Genomic DNA, 19,783 nt, shown 5'->3' with positions numbered 1-19,783 from the left:
CCAGGAAGCCGGGACGGAGCGGGATGACCGGCCGCACGCTGGGGACTCACCTGGCCCATTCCAGGCATCCGGCTCCCGCGGGTTTTCTCCGGCATCTGGCTTCTCCGGCTCCTTCGGACTTTCCGGGGCATCTCTGGACTCTGCAGCAGGAGAGGGAAGGCAGAAGGTCACGCACGAGGAATTTCAGAGACAGCATCCCGTGGGGGTCAGGACCACCGGACCGGTGACACCCCGGCTCGAGGATGTGCACGTGCATGGCGGGGGGGGGGGTTCCCCTCGAAATCCCCGTGTCCAAAACCCCCCGTTGCCCAGCCGGGGTGCCCCTTGTGCCCCACGGGATGACCCATAAGGACAAGCCAAGCCCACTCGCACATTCTCCCTGGGGATTTCTCCAGCCACCCCTGGGTGGGCACCCACCTCCCGTCCCACCGCGGGCCCCACGTCACCCGGTTCAGCCCCGCTCCCGTCACGGCTCTATTTGTGGGGTATTCACAGCAAGCTGATAACAATTATTTTCTCCATTAACTGCTGCTGGAGATGCAGCTGATAAAGCCTATCTGCATATGACAGTGTGGAAGATTAGCGCCCAAAGTACATGTTTGCCTTGGCGTCCCGGGCGGATAACCAGCGCGGAGCCCAATCGATCGGCGCCAGAGCGAACACCCAGGGGTGACGTCACCGGCATTGGAGATTATTAATACAGGTGATAAGCGGAATGATTAACATCAAATAAATCAATCACCGGGTATAAAAGTCCTATTATTTTTGGCTATAAATCAAAGTGCCTGGCATATCGATTTTTATCCATCGCGCTGAAAGCTTTAGTGGCCGTTATTGCTGCTCGGCGTTATCTCTGCTATCACCTTTTTATCGAGGCAGGCTAGTGCCAGGTGCAGCTCTGCGCCCGGGCTCCCGGCTCCCTCGCCCCCAGCCCGGCTCCCCCATCAGATAAGAGCCGCTCGCTTCTCCCTGCCACCGAGCAAAGTTTGCCGGCGAAGCCCTTCCCGCCCCGGCTATCGGGGTGCCGGCGTGGATCCCCCCCCCGCCCTTTCCCAGCGCGTTCCCGTGGTTTTGGGGGACGCTTTGCTCTCCGGTTGCTGGGGACCGGCCGGCTCCATTAGCCGCCTTGCAGCCTTGCCCTGCCGCGGTTATCTCGAAGGGCACTGCAAACATTAACTGATTAGGATTTGCCCCCACCTCCACAGGAAGGAACTTAAAGGATATCTGTGGACTGTTTCAGCCCGGCCCTGAAACGCAGCCACCTCTGGGGTGGGGCACGGCACGGCGTGGCGGCAGGCAGGCGGTGGTGCGGGCAGGAAGCAGGCAGCAACGGCCCTGTCCCCCCATCCCCATCCGTGACGCTGCCGGTGCCAGCACCTGCGGCCTCGGCGGCTGCTTTGCACCCTGGGGTGTCACTTTGCACTCCGAGGGGGGTCACTTTGCACCTCCGTGTCCCTCCGCCGCTGCTGGCGGCTCAACGCCGGGGCGGGCGAAAGGCGTTCAAACGGATACAGGGTGACGGTGCTCGTTAGCAGCCGTCGCGGTGAGCAACCCGCCGCCGGTTTCCAGCAGCCTGGCTTGTGGCCGCCCCCGGCACGCCGCTGCCCCTGGCCGAGCTGAGATTGCTCCTGCCCGCGCCGGCCACGGGGAGCCCATCCGTGCCGGGGAGCATCGCCCCGGTTGCTTGCCATCGCCCCGGGGCCGGGCTGCCCCCGGCGGGTCCTGCCACCGGCCGGAGGGTGCCCAGCGGGATGGAGCACCCCAGGGAGACCGGGGCTCTCGCTTAACCAACAGCCCACCCCTTGACGGGCGGGCGGGCTTCTTCGTTCGCTAATTAACACCACGCACCGAGAGCGGAGACGATGCCCAGGATGCCCGCGTGCCCGGCAGGTTGCTCTGGTGGCAGAGCCCGTCCCCGTGGCCGGCGGACACCGTGGTCAGCCCCCCCCCCCATCACGGTAAGGCTCACCTTCGCTGCCGGGGGGGCTGGAGGCATCGTGCTCGGCAGAGCCCTCGTGGTCCGAGGCGGCCCCCTCCCTCTCCAAGGGGCTCTTCTCCCCCGCCGGGCCGTCCTCGCCTTCCTCCATCGCTGCCAGGGAACCTGCCGGAACACGGAGAGGGTGCTTAGCGGGGGGAGAACCGGAGGAATAAAACCCCCAGTAGGTTTTTCCATTTGGGAAACGAAGCAGCCGATGCCTTGGGGTCTGGCAAAGGGCCCTTCCCGTGGGTGTGGGGCCCGGCGGAGATGCCCTGCAGCTCTGCATGCCGCGGGAAGGGAAAACCCTGTCCCCGGCCAGCCCTGCGGTCCGGCATCGCGCTGGGGTCCCTCATCCCCTTGCAGAGGGGGGTTTACAGAGCCACCGCCTTGCCCTGGGGTGTCCCCCGAGGGGTGCCCGGTTCCCCTGCAGACATCATTGGGAACGAACCCCACGCTCTCCTGGGAAGCCAGCGGGGTTCCCGCGTACCACGGGCACGGGGCTGCGGCACGGCAAGGCGCGTGGGAAGCGTGGGAAGCATGGGAAGCGCTCACCCGCGCTTCGTGCCTGAAACCCCCCTGGCACCTGCCCCGAACGGGGCGAGGGACCCCAGAGACCGTCCCCCACGGTCCCCAGCACCCCTTGCCTGCTGGGGGACCCATGACACAGCCCCAGACAAAGGGGGATACCGTGGGTGCCCGGCGAGGCCGTGCTGCCGCTGTGGCGGGGACACGGGGCGCAAACAGGGCGCAAGAAGGATGCAAAATGGGGTGCACGTGGGGGACACCCCAGCAGCCTCCCCCCCCGCCCCCAAACAGCCCAGCCGGTCCATGCTCCCGTTTCCACGGCAACGCAGCATCCCCATCCGCGCCGAAATCGAGGAAGAAAGAAACAGCGGCGCACGCGGCTCGTGCCGCACGAAGCCACGCCGGGGGCTGCCCGGTGCCCCATCCGGCACCGTCCTGCCGAGCCCGGCACGCGGGCAGGGGGAACGGCGTGGTGACAAACCCTCTGCAGACCTCAGCTGCTCTCTGTGACTCCAGGCATGTATATTTACAGCGGGAGAACAAAGAGCCCATAATCTATACAAAGCAGACAACAATGAGCGTGAATAAAGAGGCTGCCGGAGAAGGGAAGGCAATTTATTCTAATTCTGCTAATTTCAGTTCCAGCACAATTAAAAAGGCTCTGATAATATTCAGAAACAATCGCCAGCTAACAAATCGTTTCTCTCGCTGTAAATGAAACATTGTTAGGCTAATTTCTTCTTTCACGCCTTCACGGCTCTTGGGCTTCTGATAAAGTTAACCCGACTCTCGCCTGCTCCATGGCTTGGCACCTCCAGCCTGGCCGGGGAGGGACGGACGGGGCCGGGACCACGCGTGGCACCCACCCAGGTGCCCAGACCACCCGCATCCTGCCCCGGAACACGGAGCCCCAGCTGCGAGGGAGACGAGGATGCCCAGTATAAATGCAATTGTATAAAACCTGGGGTTTGGGTACCGCAGCATCACTGAGTGCTCACGGGGATGACGGGTGGCCGGCGGCATCCCGGCACCATGTCACCGCGGTCCCTGGATGCATCCCCGCACCCGGCCTGCCCCACCGCAGCATCCCGCTCCCAGCATGCCCACCCATCCCCAGGGGATGCTCTGGCCCCGGCGCTCCCGGCTGCACGGGTTAAATGAACTACCGGATAGCTTAAAAAAAATTAAAAAAAAAAAAAAAAAGGGGGAAAAAAAAGGAAAAAAAAAAAAAAAAAAGGCAAGCGAGGGAGAGGGAGCGCGGAGCAGGGAGCGGAGCGTCACTTCTCCGGGATTGCTGGAAGCCCTGCACAGTTATCACCGCACACAGCCTCCCTCGGCTTGCCTGATCTGTCTATTCTTCATTAAGCAAATACGCTGAAATGGAAATGAAAACATAATAGCTATTTGATTTTCGGCGAGATATTTTGCATATTGGTTCAGTGCTGATAGTGGAATTTCATCAACTCCCTTTTTTCATGCTTTAAAACTGAATTACTGAGGCTGGCTTTACAGAGAGGGGAAGAGCCAAAAAATGCTCCCTTCCAAGATACTCCGCTTCGACGATTAACTCTTCTCCCTCCCTCTTTTTTTTTTTTTTTTTTTGATAACAAGGAAGGATTTCTTTTTTTTTTTCCCCCCTCTTCTTTTTTTTTTTTTTAAAAAATTACAGCGCTTGTAAAAACTTGCAGGAAGCGGAGGCGATGTGCCCATGTCACCCGCGCGCAGGCTGGGGATGCGGGTCCGGGCGGGCGCGAGGGTCGGCATTCCTGGGGCTTTTCCAGCGGTAGGAAAACCCATCGTTACCCAGGTAATGATTCCATCATTTCACTCAAATTAAGGTTCTCCCGGCGCAGGAACAATAAACCTTTTCTTGATTCTTTGCGCTTATCCGATAAATTAAATAAAAAGGAAAAATAATGTAGAAAATAAAAAAGGAGGGGGGACTTCGCCAGGCTGCCAAGAGCGAGACCCTGGACGCTCCGAGAGCCGGCACGCAGACAAGAGCAAAGCGATAAGAGGCCTCGATAACAGCTAGAAAATAGCAACAGCCCCAGACTTTCCCACCGGCTCTGGAGCGGGGAGGAGGAGGAGGAGGAGGAGGAAGAGGAGGAGGAAGAGGAGGAAGAGGAGGAGGAGTCCCCATGGTGGAAAGTGGGTCCCGAACTGAAAACATATGCAGGCTGGGGGCAACCTGCCTTCACCATCTGGCGTTCATTGACTCGCATCCAACTCCAAAAACTTATTATTTTTAAAAATAAAAAGGCTGGGCAGGTGGTGAGCCCAAGGGAGGGCTGCGGGAGCCGGGGCCGGAGGGCGAGAGCCCGGATCCGGGCAGCCTCACGCCCCGAACCTCCCCTACAGGCACCTCAAAGCTCACGGTGCAGGGGGTCCCCAGGGTGCTCGGCTCCGGGGTGTCACCCCCAGCACCGGGGGGACCCCGGGGACGTCCCCAGCTCCAGCGGGCTCAGTGCGACCACGCGGGCAGCACGATGGAGGCTCTCGTCTTCATCCTTCCAGCTCCCCTTTATCCCCGCGATGGCCCTGAATCCATCTTCCAATTAAAAATAAACCATAATAATAATAATAACAATAATAATAATAATAATAATAATAATACAAAAAACCCCAAAGCAGCCAGGTGAGGATCCCCACTGGGTCTTGGGGTGCACGAAGCACTGCCGTGACGCTCATCCATCACCTCGCGATGGAGACGCGGGGAATCCAGGCAGCGTTGCTGCCCCTAAACCTCCTTATTTTCCCCCAAATTTTGCGGCCATGAGCAAAGGGCTGCAGGAGCAGGCACGGGGGCTGGTATCCCCCAGGGAAAGCCGCTGCCAGAGAGGGTCGCAGCCGCTCCCGATCCTTCCTTGCACCGGCTGCAAAAGCATCTCCGGTGATTCGGCGGGGTCCAGCACAGCCCGGGGATTCCCCAGGGTCTCGTAGGAGGGTTGCGCCGTGTCCGCCCCCCGGCAAGCAACACCCAGAGAGCAACCTGGGCTGCAAATCCAAAACCCACCGGTATCTGATGGGACACCAGCCTGCCTCTTCTCACCCAATTTTACCCCAGTACGTATCAACGTTCGCTTTTACTGGCGACCTCGGGTGCCCCTGAGCCCATTCCCCGGGGATCGGGGACGCCAAGCACCGCGGCCGAGGGCAAACGAGGTTTCAGTGGCCGGGAAATGACGCCGGTCCTCAAAGGTCACGTTATCCAGAGGGTTATTTTTTCCCTCCCCTTGGTTAATGCTGCTGGGATCCAGCATTAAACTGGATAAACTCTCCAAAAACGGGGGTCTTGGGGCAGGAGGGGGGGTCTCACCCACCGCCGTCATCCCCTGGGAACACAGGGACGGCACCAGTGGGCGAGAACCCCCCCCAGGACCCCCGTTTTGGAGGAAAATGGATCTTTTTGAGCACAAATTAACCCTCTTCCCTATCAGCCCGGCTGCAGCATCCCAGGGCCAGTCTCCCCCCGCAGATATCGGCACATTAAATATCAGCCCCGTGCATGGAGCCGATAGCGGTTGGGGCCAGCCCCAGCCCCAGCCCCAGCCGTACCTATCTCTAATTAGGGGCCCTTCTCCATCGCCCCCAGATAAAACTTGCCCCGACCCTTCCTGCAGTGCCCTGTGTTAAAAGGGCAAGAAAAAAAAAAAAAAAAGTTGGAGGAGCTGGTAGGTGGAGGGGGGATTTATACCGTATTTATAATAATTTATTATTAAATTATTCCTAATTTATCCAGGAGGGGAATGAAGGATAGTGGGGGAATGAAGGTGGTGGGGGATGCTACGATTGCTGGTGGGATGCTGCAATTGCTCGTGGGAGGGGATGCTGCGATTGCTTAGGGGGGCGGGGGGGGATTATAATAATTTATAATTAAATTTACAAAGTCTTTAGTCCTAATTTATCCAGGAGGGGAATAAAGGATAGTGGGGGAATGGAGGCGGTGGGTGATGCTGCGATTGCTGATGGGGGGGATGCTGCGATTGTTCATGGGGGGTATTTATAATAATAAATTATTAAATTTATAGAGTATTTAGGCCTAATTTATCCAGGAGGGGAATGAAGGGTAGGGGGGGGAATGGAGGTGGTGGGGGATGCTGCGATTGCTCATGGGGGGGTATTTATAATAATTTATTATTTAATTTATAAAGTATTTAGGCCTAATTTATCTAGGAGGGGAATGAAGGATGGGGGGAATGGAGGTGGTGGGGGATGCTGCGATTGCTCATGGAGGGGTGCGGGCGCTGCGAATGCTCGTGGGGGGGTATTATAATAAATTATTATTAAATTTATACTGTATTGAGGCCTAATTTATCTAGGAGGGGAACGAAAGCTAGGGGGGAATGGAGGTGGTGGGGGGTGCTGTGATTGCTCACGGCGGGGGAAGGACGCTGCGAGCGCTCACCGAGACACGCCGCAATCACCGACGGGGGGGATGCTCCCGTCCGCACCCCGCAGCACCCCGACCACCGCAAAAAAACCCCAAAAAACCCCCAAAAACCAAAAGCAGCGGGGCTGACATCCCCGTCCCGGCGACGCAAAACACCCCATCGCCCCACCCCACGGGGCGCAGCACCCCGAGCATCCCTCCCCGACGCGGGGCAGCGCTGCCCCGGGGGAGCCCCCGGCCGCAACCGTTGGGGAAGAAAAGAGCTGGGGAGAAGCAGAGCCTGAGAAAAAGCAGCCCTGCTGATAGGGGAGAGATTGGTTTCAGCCGGAGCTGCTCCCCCTGCCAAGTCCATATCCTATCTGCGCGGGGTGCAGTTACTTAACATTCATCACCGCCTGAACTCTGTAACTTTATCAGCGGCCGAGCATGGCGCCATCGCCGAGCCCAGCCATTCCCGGCGCTCAGATAGGGCCGATAAACCGCTGATAGATTACAGGAGATTGTTTCACTTCAGGGGCCGCGATTACTAATACTAATAGCGAGAGAGCCCGCATCATATCAAACAGCAGCCGGGAGTCGGGGCTGGGAGGGGGGGGAACAGGAAAATAAGGAGAAAGAAAATACAGGGACAATGACAATGAAGTGACTTTACGTTTCAGATGGGGTCGATAACGCCCGGGTAGATTTTAAGAGAGGAGAGAGTCTAATAGAGCCGTCCCCGGCACAACAGATGGATGGGAGCAGATTGCTCCGTGAGAAGGGGATGCGATGCTTAATGCGGTCCTTAACGCGGTCCTGCCTTCCCGGCCGGCGGCGGGGCCGGGGCGAGGAGGAGATGTTCCAAGCACAGGAGGGAAACTGAGGCAGCCAGTGGAGAGGGACCGGTCCTTAGCAGGGGGAGCCGGGGGTGTCCTCCATCCCAATCCCCATCCACGGGCAGTTTGAGATGATGAACCCCATGAGGATCCGGGCAGCCCGGTGTGAGCCCGCGGCCGGGGAGCAGCTGGATACCCCAATAATACGGAAGGAAACTCCATCCATGAAGGTCAGGCTCCAAGCGTGCACGGGCATGCAAGGCGGCACGGGTGCCCAAGGCGGCACGGGTGTCCCAGGCCACCTTGCCACCGCTGCTCCTGCACCAGCTGCCTTCACTGCTGCTGGCCAAAGGGTGTTTTTCTGGCTGAAAAAATCCTCGGTTCTGGTACTTTTTCTCCCACCTGGAATACAGGCGTTCCAGTCGGGAATGGCTGGGGGTGGGCAGGGATGCTCACCCAGGAGCCCATCAATACCAGGTGACGGTGAGGCCAGAGGTCAAGCTCTTTGCTAATCTAGCGACAAATTACCCCAGAGATGCTGCGCCGGAGCCGTCCCCCTCCCCGTGGGAAGCGGTTTCAGGTCCTGCCGGCTCCATCCCGCTGCCAAAAGCTGCTGGGAAGGGAACGGGGACAGATTTCAGCCTCCGCCCCGAGACTTTCAGGCCGTGGTAGCACCAGGCGAGGACAAGGATGGAGGCATGGGGACAAGGACGACGGTGGACGTGGCCCAGAAGGCCACCAGACCCATCACCGAAGATGCTCTGGCTGGGGCGTCCCTGCGGCTCCCAGCCCCCCAGTGTGCCCAGTGCCAGCTCCCAGTGCCATCCTGGACCACTTTGGGGTCTACAGCCAACGCTGCAGCAACGAGCAAGGGCTGGGGGGTCTCCAGCAGCAGAAAAGGACCCTGAGAAGGTACAACGCGGTTGGGTGGCCCATCCGCAAGAAGCAGGGCGGGCTGCTGGCACCGAGCCTGGCAGATGAAGGTCACCAGGGGCTGCTGGGACAGCGCTGTCCCCAAAAACCCTACTGCTACAGCCCCCCGCTCCTCGCAGCCTTCGCTGGACCGGCACAAGCGCCCGCCATGGCACAGCCCCTCCATCGCCAGACCTTCACCCAGCACCCCCAACCCTCCTCTTCCTCCAACTCCAAGCAGCGTGGCCGTTCGTGCCTGCGGACGCCGCACTTGCCTCCGTGCAAACGCATGTGCCTGTGCTGCCTCTTTTTTTTTTTTTTTAAATTTTTTTTTTTTTTCCTGTTCTTGGCATTTTGGTGGAGCAAGATAAGAGTAAAAAACAACAGAGCTGCTCGGAGAGTGAAAAAGGGAGATAGATAACGCAGATACTGACTCCTACACAAAACAGTCCTGGCTTTATCACTGCTTTTTATCACAGTTCCTCTAAAAAAAATAAAGAGAGCAGCCCAACTGGAATGGGGCAGCACATTAAAAAATGAACTTTATACTGTTTGCTCTTTAGTTTTATATTTAGATGAAACAAACTCAGATTCTTGCGGTCGATACCTTTTCCAGTGCAAGGAACCAAAAAGTCTGGAAGCCTCATTTGCTCCAGCGGGGACAAGCGAGGAAACTCAAGTATAATTTAGAAAAGCAGATGCTGAGGGAGCGGCGCCTGCTCCCGTCATCCGGCCTTGTTTGAGGCCACGGGCTGTGACGGTTCGAGCATTTTTACGCCCGGATGGGCCAGCGGGACGAGGCCGGTCCCAAAGCATCCCACTGGAGCGGGCAGCATCCCGCAGCAGAACCAGCGAGGCTCAGGCTGGAGATGGCTTTAGAAAGGCGGATGCTTCCCGAGCATCCCCGGACCCCGGCTGCCGGTCCCTGGCGAAAGCCGGAGCCCACCTGAGATGCCGCAGCCGGCACCGGCATCCCGGCCACGTGCCACAGCCACGTGGCATCACCGCAGCTGGCGAAGCCAAACATCCCGCCATGCAAGCGGGTCCCTGGCACGCGAGGACGGCACCTCCATCCCAGCGCGGGGACGTGACCGCGCGTGCAATACATCCCGTCCACGTGGCTCCCAAAAAATTCTTTGCCCGCCCTGACCCCTCGTCCCCCGTCCCCGAGGGCACCGCACAGGGCTCTGCCCTCCCGCTGCCAACCCCAGGCGCAGGCCGGGGAGAGCATTTTGGAGCAGAAAAACCCCAACCCACAGGGCACAGCCAGAAAGAGGGGAAAAAAAAAAAAAAATAATAAAAATGGACTGGAGGTTTTTCCCTCCCCTCACACTCCCTTCCCTACCTTCTTTTTGAAAAACATAATTTATCTGTGTATTATCAAGAAATCCAGACACTTTAATCAGTGAGCTATGAAGTCAGTATTTCCATTCTTATCTAGCGGAGGAGTGGAAATGGAGAGCAGATAGGCAGCTCCGAGCCGGTCCGTGGTGGGGAATGTTAATGGGAGGAGCGGCAGAGCCATTGGCTACCGAGCTGCCGCTATCGCTGCCATTATCGGGGCGTTATCAAGGCAACCATCGCACCGCAGTAATGGGGCCAGTTCAACTTTCCGCATTATCATAGGAGCTGGAAGTAGCATGAGAGGCCTCAGCTGGGAGATGGAGAAGCGAGCGAGCGGCCAAACTTCCCGGCGGAGCGGGGGGGGGGGGGGGGGGGGGGGAAGCTGAAAGCAGCTTTTCCTCCCTGCGGTCCCCTGAGCTGGCGATGCACGGGGTGATGCTCTCCTGCTCGGGCATCCTCCTGCGCATTCTGGGTACCGACCCCGAGGAGCAACCCCGAAGCCCTGCACACCCCGGGTACCGACGCCGCTGAGCATCCCCAAAGCCCTGGGTACCGACCCCGAGGCGCAACCCCAAAGCCCTGCACACCCCGGGTACCGACGCCGCTGAGCATCCCCAAAGCCCTGGGTACCGACCCCGAGGCGCAACCCCAAAGCCCTGCACACCCCGGGTACCGACGCCGCTGAGCATCCCCAAAGCCCTGGGTACCGACCCCGAGGCGCAACCCCAAAGCCCTGCGTACCGACGCTGCCGAGCACCCCCAAAACCCCGGGCACCGACCCTACCGAGCATCCCCAAAGCGCGGGGCCGTGACCCGTGGCTCAGCGAGGACAAGAGAAAACAATGCATCTATATTTCATCAGATGAACAAATTAGAGGAGCACATTTCCTCCACGCGCTATCAAATGGGAGATGTCAAGAAAATATGTTGATGTGAGAAAGAAGAGATAAAGAATTATTTTGGAGGAAAAAAGCTGTGGAAGGCTCTTATCTGGAGTGACTCATAGGCACACACTCCTTAACCCCACTGCAGCCCAAGGTCAGCAGTTACATTCCTTTCGGCATTTCATCCCTTCCAAAAAAACATGTTGCTGCAGGAACAATGCAGAGCCTTTGCCGGGCAGCCATCGGAAGAGGGAACTGTATTACCCCCGAAACACTTGAACTTTCCTGATAAAAGAAGCAGCAGGACAGCAGCCCGGCCAAGCCGGAGCGTCCAAAAGCCCTGAGTCAGGCAACAAAACCAGTCATGGGATGTGTCGCAGAAAAAAAAAAAAAGAAAAAAAAAAAATTGGCCTCCTGCTCCCATTCCTGCTCTTCTCCAACAGGAGGGAGCTGATTTCTTCTCGCCCCAGGAAGAAACTTCCATGCCCTCAGTGCAGCCATAGGACTCGCAGAGCCGGAGCGCGATGCGGGGCTGGCAGAGAGACGCTTTCCACTTTTTCTTCTTAACTAAAGAAATCTTAAAGGCACAAGGTTTCTCTGCTCCTGCCATCCACCCATTTGCTCCAGCCGGTGCTTGGGGCTGCTCACATCCCTCTTGCCGGGAAGCCTCGGGTCCCAGCGCCCGGCTGCGCTGCCGTGGAAGGTCTGGGCTGGTTTTCTCTCTGCAGCAACGTCCCAGCCAGCGTTTTCCAAGGCAAATCATTGGGGTTTTTTGCAGTAGGATGGACAGCGTGCATGGAAAACATCCTCTTCCCTTCCCCGGAATGGGTGTATTTGACCCCGAACCCGCCAACGCCAAGCAGGGCACAGCGGCTCCGTCCCCAGGCTGCGCCAGCCCTGCTGCTCCTGGGTCGGGCAGCGTTGTCCCCTCCTGTCCCCGGGATGCGGGTGGCATCGGCCCCACGGCCGGCACGGGGCTGGGAGCGTCGCGCAGCGCGGGGTGTCCCAGGGATGTTGTGGTCGGTGAACGCGGACACGGTGCCATCGGAGGACTCGGCTCCCCAGTGACTTGATGCTATGTTGTCTTTGGGATGCTGCCATCGCTGGATGGGTCCCCAGGGAGGGACAGGGCTGCCCCTCTCCAGGAACCACGGATCACCTGCGCTGTGGCACTATCTCCTTGCGCAATCTGCTGCAACACCCGTGGGGAAAAGATTGCTTTCTTCCCAAGCCCTGATTGCCGAGCTGGCCGGCTCGCAACTTGGCGAAAGGGGAACCTGCAGCTTGCTAGGTGGCCTCGTGATTCACTACGGAAAATAAGACCTTGCCCAACCGCGCAAGTTCGGAGCCAGAGCCGTAAATCCCAGCCGGACGCGGCTTTCCCGCTCCGGCGTGAGACGTCAGGGACGGTCCCCGTGGCGCGGGCATCGCCGCGGCTCCACGCCCGCTCGGGGTGCCCGAGGAGGGGGCAGCACGGGGGCGTCTCCCGGGGGTGCGGGAGGCAGAAGAGCGGGAGCAGACACAAACCAACCCAACCCCAGCGCCCACGGGCCCTGGAAGCGGCCGCCTGCCAAAGCTGCTGCAGCCTCCCTCGCCGGTGCGGCTGCCAGTGCCGCCTTCCCGCCCCGCGGCCGGCGGCAGGGACGTGCGCCGGGGCTCTTGACAGAACAGGTTTTGCCACGCTGCCGGGTGCCCCACACACGGCCGCGGCCAGCCTGGCTCCGGTGCTCGCCCTCCGAGCATCCCGCACGCATCCTCCCTGCCCGATGCGGAGACGGGGATGGCCAGGAAGGGCCATGCTGGGGATACACCCCGAGCAGGGTCCCGTAACGGGCTCACAGGGTGCCCCGGCACGAAGGGAAGCACCGCGTGGGACAGTCACGACACGTCCTATGGCCGGCAGAGCACAGGGCCGGCGGCACGGGGCGGCCCAGCGCCCCGTAAATGGATATATTGCTCCGGAGAAAGGCCAAGGCGAGCTGTCCCCTCGACCACCAGCCGCCGAGCACGGTGCCAACCCCTCTCCCAACTGCGGGGCCCGCAGGGATGCTCACGCTGGGACCACCGGCTATGGAAGAGAAGAAAAACTTCTTCCAGGTGGTCCAAACCCTGCACCGAGCAGGAGCGCGGCTTCCCCGCGGCGCCGCCGCGTTACCGGCAGGAAACGGCCAGCGATGGCCGGGAGAGCTCACCCCGGCGGGCTGCGGGCTCTGCCGGACGCGTCCCACCGGCATCGCAGCATTGCCAGCCCGGCCCGGGCCACCGCCACTGCCCCGTCCCACCCTGCGGGGCCCACGACGGGTCCTCGCCGCCGGCAGCCCCCGACGTCACCCACGGCACATCCCAAGAGGCCGGCAGCAGCTGGGACGGGCAGAGCCTCTGCAGGGGCAGATGTGCCATGGGGCTTTGCTGCCTGCGCCCCTGCCAGCACCCAGGAGCCGTCGCTTTGGGATGCCAGTGAGTCAGGGCTGGCAAATGCCCCAGGGAGGGGTTTGCACAAGAGGGGAGGGGTTGGCAGGCAGGCAGGCAGGCAAGCAGGCAGCACCCATGGGAGTAGCAGACACGTGGGACGCGGGGATGCCACCCCTGGGATGCTGGGAGCGGGGCACGGGGGGCTGCGACACCGAGGCAGCACCCGGGGAAGGCGCAGAAAATACCGGTTTTGGGAGCGGAGCCGGGAGGCCCTGCCTGCACCCAGCTCATCCCTGGGGAGCAGGCAGCAAACCCTCCCCACCCCATAGAGCAGCCGGGGTAATGCTCCCCCCCCCCCAGACACCCCGTTGCCCGGAGCATCCCTCCCCAGCAGGCGTGGATGGGGAAACCGAGGCGCAGAAGCTGGCGGTGATGGAAAAGTGCAGCAGCATCAGAGTGGCAAGAGGTGAGGGGGGGGGGGGGGGGGGGGGGGAATTAAGCAAGCGGAGGCAGTTAGTCACCTGCACGGACCGAAAGGAAAGGAGCGACTCAGCGAGCAAAGGGAGCGGGAGAGGAGCGGGCAGGAGGCGTGCCGGAGCATCCCACGCCACCGACTCGCCACGCTGCCGCTAAAAATAGACGCCGGGTTGGCCACTGTCATCTTTACAAGGAATGCAATGTTCCAGGCTCTTGGGAAGGGTGGCTCCCATGGTCCGGCCAGCACCGGGACCCCCGGCCTGGCATCACTGCAGAGCCCACGCGGGACCGGGGAGCAACCGAGCTTGCAAAAGAGGAAAGGAAAAAAAAAAAAACCCAAAAAAACCCAACAAAACAGCACCCCAAACCACCCCATCAAGAGGCGGCGGGGTTTAACAGATTGCACTCGCTATCTAACACCATCTAATAGCAATTAAAGAAAATCCACACACAAAAATATGATGGTGCTTTCGCGCGCCCCCCCCCCCCCCCCGCCCCCAGCCCATGCGTTTGCTCTGCAGAGCAGAATGGGAGATAATAATCGAAAAAGAAAGTCAAAGCTCTCATCAAACTAATGCAACATCTGCAGCTGATACCAGGCGCTGGGGAGAGCTCGGCTTCTCAACCCAGCTTGTTTCACAGAGCACATGGGGGGGGGGAAACACCTTGAGAAATTAAAAGCATATATGCAGCTGGCCCCCCCCGCCCCCATCAGATAATTAAAGCACCTGCGTTAATCACATTTGCAATGGAACAAATTGTTGGAGCCCTTTTGCCCCTCTTTGCTGTGTTTGTTGTTGTAGTGAATCCTGCTCAGTCTGGTGGGGAGAGATAAGGGGTCCTTATCTCGCCTGGCAATCTCTATCAGGATGGAGATCGGGCCTCGGCGCTTATCGTGAGCTCAGATCTACTGTAGCTGAAAGCAGAACAGAAAGGGAAAAGGAAAAAAAAAAAATAAAAAAAAAACCCCCACAAACAGGCCCTTGCAACTACTACAAAAATGTTCGCTTCCAGTTAATTTCGGAAGGGGGAAAAAAAAAAAAAAATTAGAACAACAACAGAGGGAGAGGTACATCAGCAAGACGAGATCAATCTCCCGCTTATCAGCTTCCCACATCGGAAGACCCGGCGCTGCGAGTGCACGCACAGGCAGCTGCCAGCAGCCTCGCTCATCAGCTGTGTGCCCGCACTCCCATGTTTGAAGTTAATAAATATAACAGGCTATCTGGGCTGGAGATCAGCTCCTGCGCTCTATCAGCCCCTCACATCTATCTACCAGCAGAACAAAAGACAGAAAAAAAAAAAAAAAAAGAAAAAAAAATAGAGAGAAAAAAAAAAAACACCAAACCCAACCCTATAAAGCAGCAGCAGCAGCTGCAGGGAGGTTGCTGGTTTTACAGCCACGGATGGAGTGGGGGGCAAAAAAGCAACTGTCCGTCCCGTCCCCCTCAGCAGGTACCCCGCAAAATTAAAGAAAGAAACGCTCCGGGTGTTTTCCGCACTATCGGAAGCTACCACCTAGATGCAATCGGCTTTCAAAGCCTCGCCACCGTGTGCCAGCGGGCAGAGCGGGTGCTCCCGGGGGGGCTCGGAGGGACCCCACGTTGCTGGTAGCCCCGTCCCCCTCCGTCGCCGCATCGCCCCAGCCCAAAAAGTGAAGAAGGTGGCGGTGGTTAAAGCAGCCGGTTAAATATAGTCCAGTGTCTGATCTTTGTCTTATCGCTCTTGGCGATCGCCCGCTCTCCCGGCGATCTCCCCTGCGAGCCTATCTGCGCATCGCATCGAGCTTTAAAAAAAACAAACCCCCAAACCCAGCCGAAGATGAAGCCAGAGCGAGAATATAGCGTCACCCAGGAAAATAAAATCAGCAGATACCAATCTGGAGGAGGTTTTTAATGCTCCAGCCGAGATGATAAAAAGGATAGACTTTGTGGAAACAGGTCCGGTCTGTACACGAGAGGAGTCTGGTTACCGGAGCCCTGATTCATGCATACCTTCCCTCGGCGCGGAGAGCTGTCGGAGGCAGCGGCAAGGCGCTCTCGCCGCGCTCGCCGGCTCTAATGACTGTTTTCATGTTGACACATACAGGAAGGGTTCCAAGCTTTCAGCTTTTAATCAGTTTTGGCCATCGCTGGCGGCCTGAGATCAGCCTCCCACTTTATCATTTCTTCACATCTCTGCAGAAAAGCAGCGGAGGAAGGAGATACGAGCCGCCTTCGCCCAGCCAAGCTGTCACGGCCTCATCCAGCCCCACTTTTCCCCCCCACCAAGGTCCACACCGGTGGGTTCCGGCACCGGACGGGCATCCTGCCGTCGGCGTGTCCCCCACGCACGCAGCTATCGCCCACATCGGCGTTGTTATTTCAACGGCTGCAACGCTACCGCTCGCTTCGGTCTTAACGCTCCCGGTTTAATGAGCTGGAGTTACCCAGGAAGGGATCGCCGGGCAGCCGGGGTTTTTACTGAAATAAAGCCGCGGAAGTTGGATAAAGCTAAAGGAGAAAATTATCACCAAAAAAAAAAAAAAAAAAAAAAAAAGGAGGCAGCTGGGACTATTTTTAACTCTACCCGGGTAAAAGTCTAGCTGAGCTTTATCACCAGAGCAATCACCCCAGGCAGGGAAACAGGTAGGTGCAACTCAGCCTTGCAATTATTTCAAGAGAAAGATAAAGCTAGATTATCACATGGTGGCCAGCCTTCCCTATCCTCCCATCTCCCTCTTATCGCCAGCTTCCATCGACTCGAAGGGGAAAGAAAAAGAAAAACACATATACACACACCAGAGAGGAAGGGAGAAAAGCCGAGCTAAGCCCGTCACCGAAAAACTTCCAGCACTTTACAGAATTTCTCGGCGCAGCCGGCACATCCCCGCCGGACCGAAACCGGATTCCAGCCGATGGGTTGGATCGTGGGGAGCACGGAGACGGGGAGACACGGAGGGTGGCCGAAGTCCCGCGGGACCCCCACGGTGGTCCCTCCCGCTGTCAGCCCGGGGTGTTGGCACCCCGACCCTGCCCGGGCTGGGGCGCGAAGCGGGAGCAGGGGGTGCCACCGGGCCCGGTGAAAGGTTGAGGCCAGCACGGTCAGCGGGGACGACGGCGGTCAGCGGGGACGATGCCACACCGCGTCCGGCAGCGCCGATGGCGAACGGGGGGGTCCCCGTGCAGAAAGGGGAGCCCCTGGCAGGGTGAGGGTGCCGAACCCGGGGTGAGGAGCTGCTGGCAGGGCTGGGGTGCCCCGGGGGGAGTCGGGGAGCCCCGGGGGTGTCGGGGAGCCCCCGGCCCCGGCTCACGGCGCTGGATGGGAGGCAGGCAGGGGAGATAAGATCACAATTTCAGGCCGTCCCGACAGAGCGATGTTATCAGGACGGGACTTGCAGAACGGAATATTTTAAAGCCTTATCGGGGCCCCCATCGGGAGCCGGTACCGGAGCCACAGCGCTGGCGGGGGGGAGGCGGCCGGGAGGGGGAGGCGGCGGGGACGCAGACCAAAGCGGGCGGCCGGTAGCGGGAACGGGCACCCACCGCGGCCGTCCCGGGTGGGTACCGGGGGGGGGGGTGAGGGACTACCGGGGGGGTGGGGTGGGGGCACCGCGCTCCGCCGAGGGCGGGGGTGCTGCCGCCGAGGGGGTGCTGCAAAAAAAATAAGGGGGAGGGTGCAGTACAGAAGGGGGGAGCTGGCGGCAGCGGGGGGTGCCGGTACCGGGGACTCACGTTTAATCTGCCGGGGGTTGCTCTGTTTCCTCCTGGACATCGCTCGGCGGGGGGCGAGCCCGGCGCCCCGGCTGGCGGCTGGGCGGGCGGCAGGTGGGTGGCGGCGGGCGGGCCCCCGGCTGCTCGCATGCCCGCCCGCCCGCCCGCGCTGCCGGGCCGGGGCCGGGGCCGGGGCCGGGGCCGGGGCCGGGCCGGGCCGGGCCGGGCCGTGCCGTGCGCGGCGGAGCGGAGCCGCCGCCGCCGCGGGATTTTCTCAATGGGGCGCCGCGGCCGATCAAACCCGCGGAACGTTCCACGGGGGCGGGGCCTGCCCCCGCCGCGCGTCGCCGCGGCCGCCCATAGGCCACCGCCCCCCCGGAGGCCCCGCCCACCGGATGGCGTAGCCGCTTGCCGCCGCCGCGGCGCGGGGCGGGGCGGGGCCGAGCCGAGCCATGCGGGGGCTCGGTGGCCGCCCCCCCCCCCCCCCCCCCCCGGGGTCCCCAAAGGATCCCGCGTGTCCCCAGCCTCTCTTTGGGGTCCCCACGCCCCCCGTGAGGCCCCCAGCCCCCTGCCTTGGGACCCTGACCCCCACCCCTTTGGGGTCCCCAAACCCTCCCGCATGTCCCCAACGCCCCCTTGGGCCCTCCAAGCCCCTCCTTTGGGACCCCAATCTCTCCTTGGGGTCCCCAGGCTCCTCCTTGGGACCCCAACACCCCGGTTTGGGTCCCCAAGCCCCTCCTTTGGGACTCCGGCCCCCCCCGGGGGTCCCCAAGCCCCTCCTTTGGGACCCAACCCCTCTTTGGGGACTCCAAGCCCCTCCTTTGGGACCTCAAACCCCTCTTCGGGGTCCTCAGCCCCCTCCTTTCGGACTCCAACCCTTCTTTGGGGTCCCTAAGCCCCTCTTTTGGGGTCCCCAAACCCCTTTTGGGGTCCCAATCTCCCTTTGCACCTCACCCCCCCTCCAGAAGGTCCTAAACTCCCACGGGGCCACCAATCCCCCCTTCTGGGACCTCAGTCCCCCCCATTGGGGTCCCAACCTCCCCTTTGGAGGTCCTCCAAGCCTCCTGTGGGACCCTCAAATCCTCCTGTGGGGCCCCCCAAACCTTTCTATGGGGTCCTCAGGGCCTCTCTTTGGGATCCCAAACCCGTCTTAAAATCCTGCTCGTGTGTAGATGGACAATCCAAAAAGTCCCACTTGTGACTTCCAGGGTCACCGTGACCCCGGCTCAGGGCGGGGGGGACACCCCAGGGTGCACTGGGGATGGCGTGGGGGTGCTGGGGTCCCCCTGGGCATCATCCCAGCCACGCGAGCCAGTCCTCGCCACGAGCACGCAGCCAGGCGGCGATTTTGGGGCTAATTCCGGGGTAAACAGGAGCCGCTTATCTGTTAGGTCGGTGATGGGAATGTTGCTCTGTGAAAAATAACCATTTCTGCCAAACCTGGCCCTCGGCCGTGGCCGATCTCGGCTCAGGCGGGGTTTGCCGGTGACGACAGCCGGTGCTTCCCAATTAGTGATGCAATTTTTGGATCAGTGGGGGAGAAGGGGGCTGGTGGGCTGCGGGGACACGGCACGACGCGGCACAGCCCGGCACGGCACAGTGGCTTGGCCCTGTCCCCTCTCCATTTCCCCCTGGACATGGGGTGTGCTTCCCCCCTCCCCTTTTTCTTTTTTTTAAAGGGTTTTTAATTAACTTCCTGTTCCAATGGTGGGATAATGAGTTTTAAGCAGCACATGATTCCAGTAAAGAGGTCAAGCCGGCAATGAGGATGTCAAAAGAAATTAAGTTAGGAATTAAGAAGAGTTCCAGGGGAGAAAAAAAAAAAAACCATTGAGGGAGGGAGATTCTGCTGAGGACAAGGCTTTGCTCTCCTCCCACTTGGCCGGCTGCCCCCCCCAAATGATCCTGACGGCGTTTTTCACCTTGTTTGGCCCCGAATCGCAGCCTTCCTGGAGACCATCGCACCCCAGGGCAGGCAGCTCTGCTTCCAGAGCCTTTCCCTTCCCCGGCGCGACTCACGGGCGCGATGAAATCAAGCGCCAGCCCGCGACGGCTTTGCAGGGTCCGGCCCAAGGAGACTCGAGTGGCCTCTGCTTTGCGTCAGCCGTGATGGGCGCTGACTCCATCAGGGCCTGGGTTCTGCTGCTTTCGGGGGGTCTCCATCCTGCTCCCCCCCCCAGCACGGCCATGGGTGTTTTGGGGTTGGGGGTCGGTGCAGCGCGGCAGACCCAGCCGGCTCCTCCGGCACATCCATGGCATCACTCGCTGACGCAGCTCACAGCACTCGTGTTATTTACCTGGCACATTTGCTTATCTGAGACAATTAGACAAACCCCTTAATTAAATGCAGC

The 19,783-nt window shown here is 60.1% G+C and overlaps 1 protein-coding gene across 4 annotated transcripts in view; it reads right to left on the bottom strand.

Annotated features, from left to right (window-relative positions):
* Positions 1–17,642, bottom strand: part of ZFPM1 (zinc finger protein, FOG family member 1) — a 36,452-nt gene extending 18,810 nt beyond the window's left edge. For 2 of the 4 annotated variants that reach the window (XM_075511057.1, XM_075511058.1), the window contains exons 1-3: positions 17,454–17,641; positions 1,970–2,101; positions 51–140 (exon numbers count right to left, since the gene is read on the bottom strand). In XM_075511057.1, the coding sequence (XP_075367172.1) occupies positions 51–140; positions 1,970–2,101; positions 17,454–17,493 (262 nt within the window). In that variant the 5' untranslated portion in view covers positions 17,494–17,641. Of the gene's footprint in view, positions 1–50; positions 141–1,969; positions 2,102–15,734; positions 16,203–17,453 lie in introns of all 4 variants that reach the window. The other 2 variants (XM_075511059.1, XM_075511060.1) reach the window with 2 other exon arrangements.
* Between the last annotated feature and the right edge of the window lie 2,141 nt (positions 17,643–19,783).

This window comes from Mycteria americana, chromosome 8, assembly GCF_035582795.1.
Source record: "Mycteria americana isolate JAX WOST 10 ecotype Jacksonville Zoo and Gardens chromosome 8, USCA_MyAme_1.0, whole genome shotgun sequence".
Classification (NCBI taxonomy): Eukaryota; Metazoa; Chordata; class Aves; order Ciconiiformes; family Ciconiidae; genus Mycteria; species Mycteria americana.
Note: the sequence above shows the minus strand (reverse complement) of the source record. Positions and strands in the feature narration are given on the sequence as shown.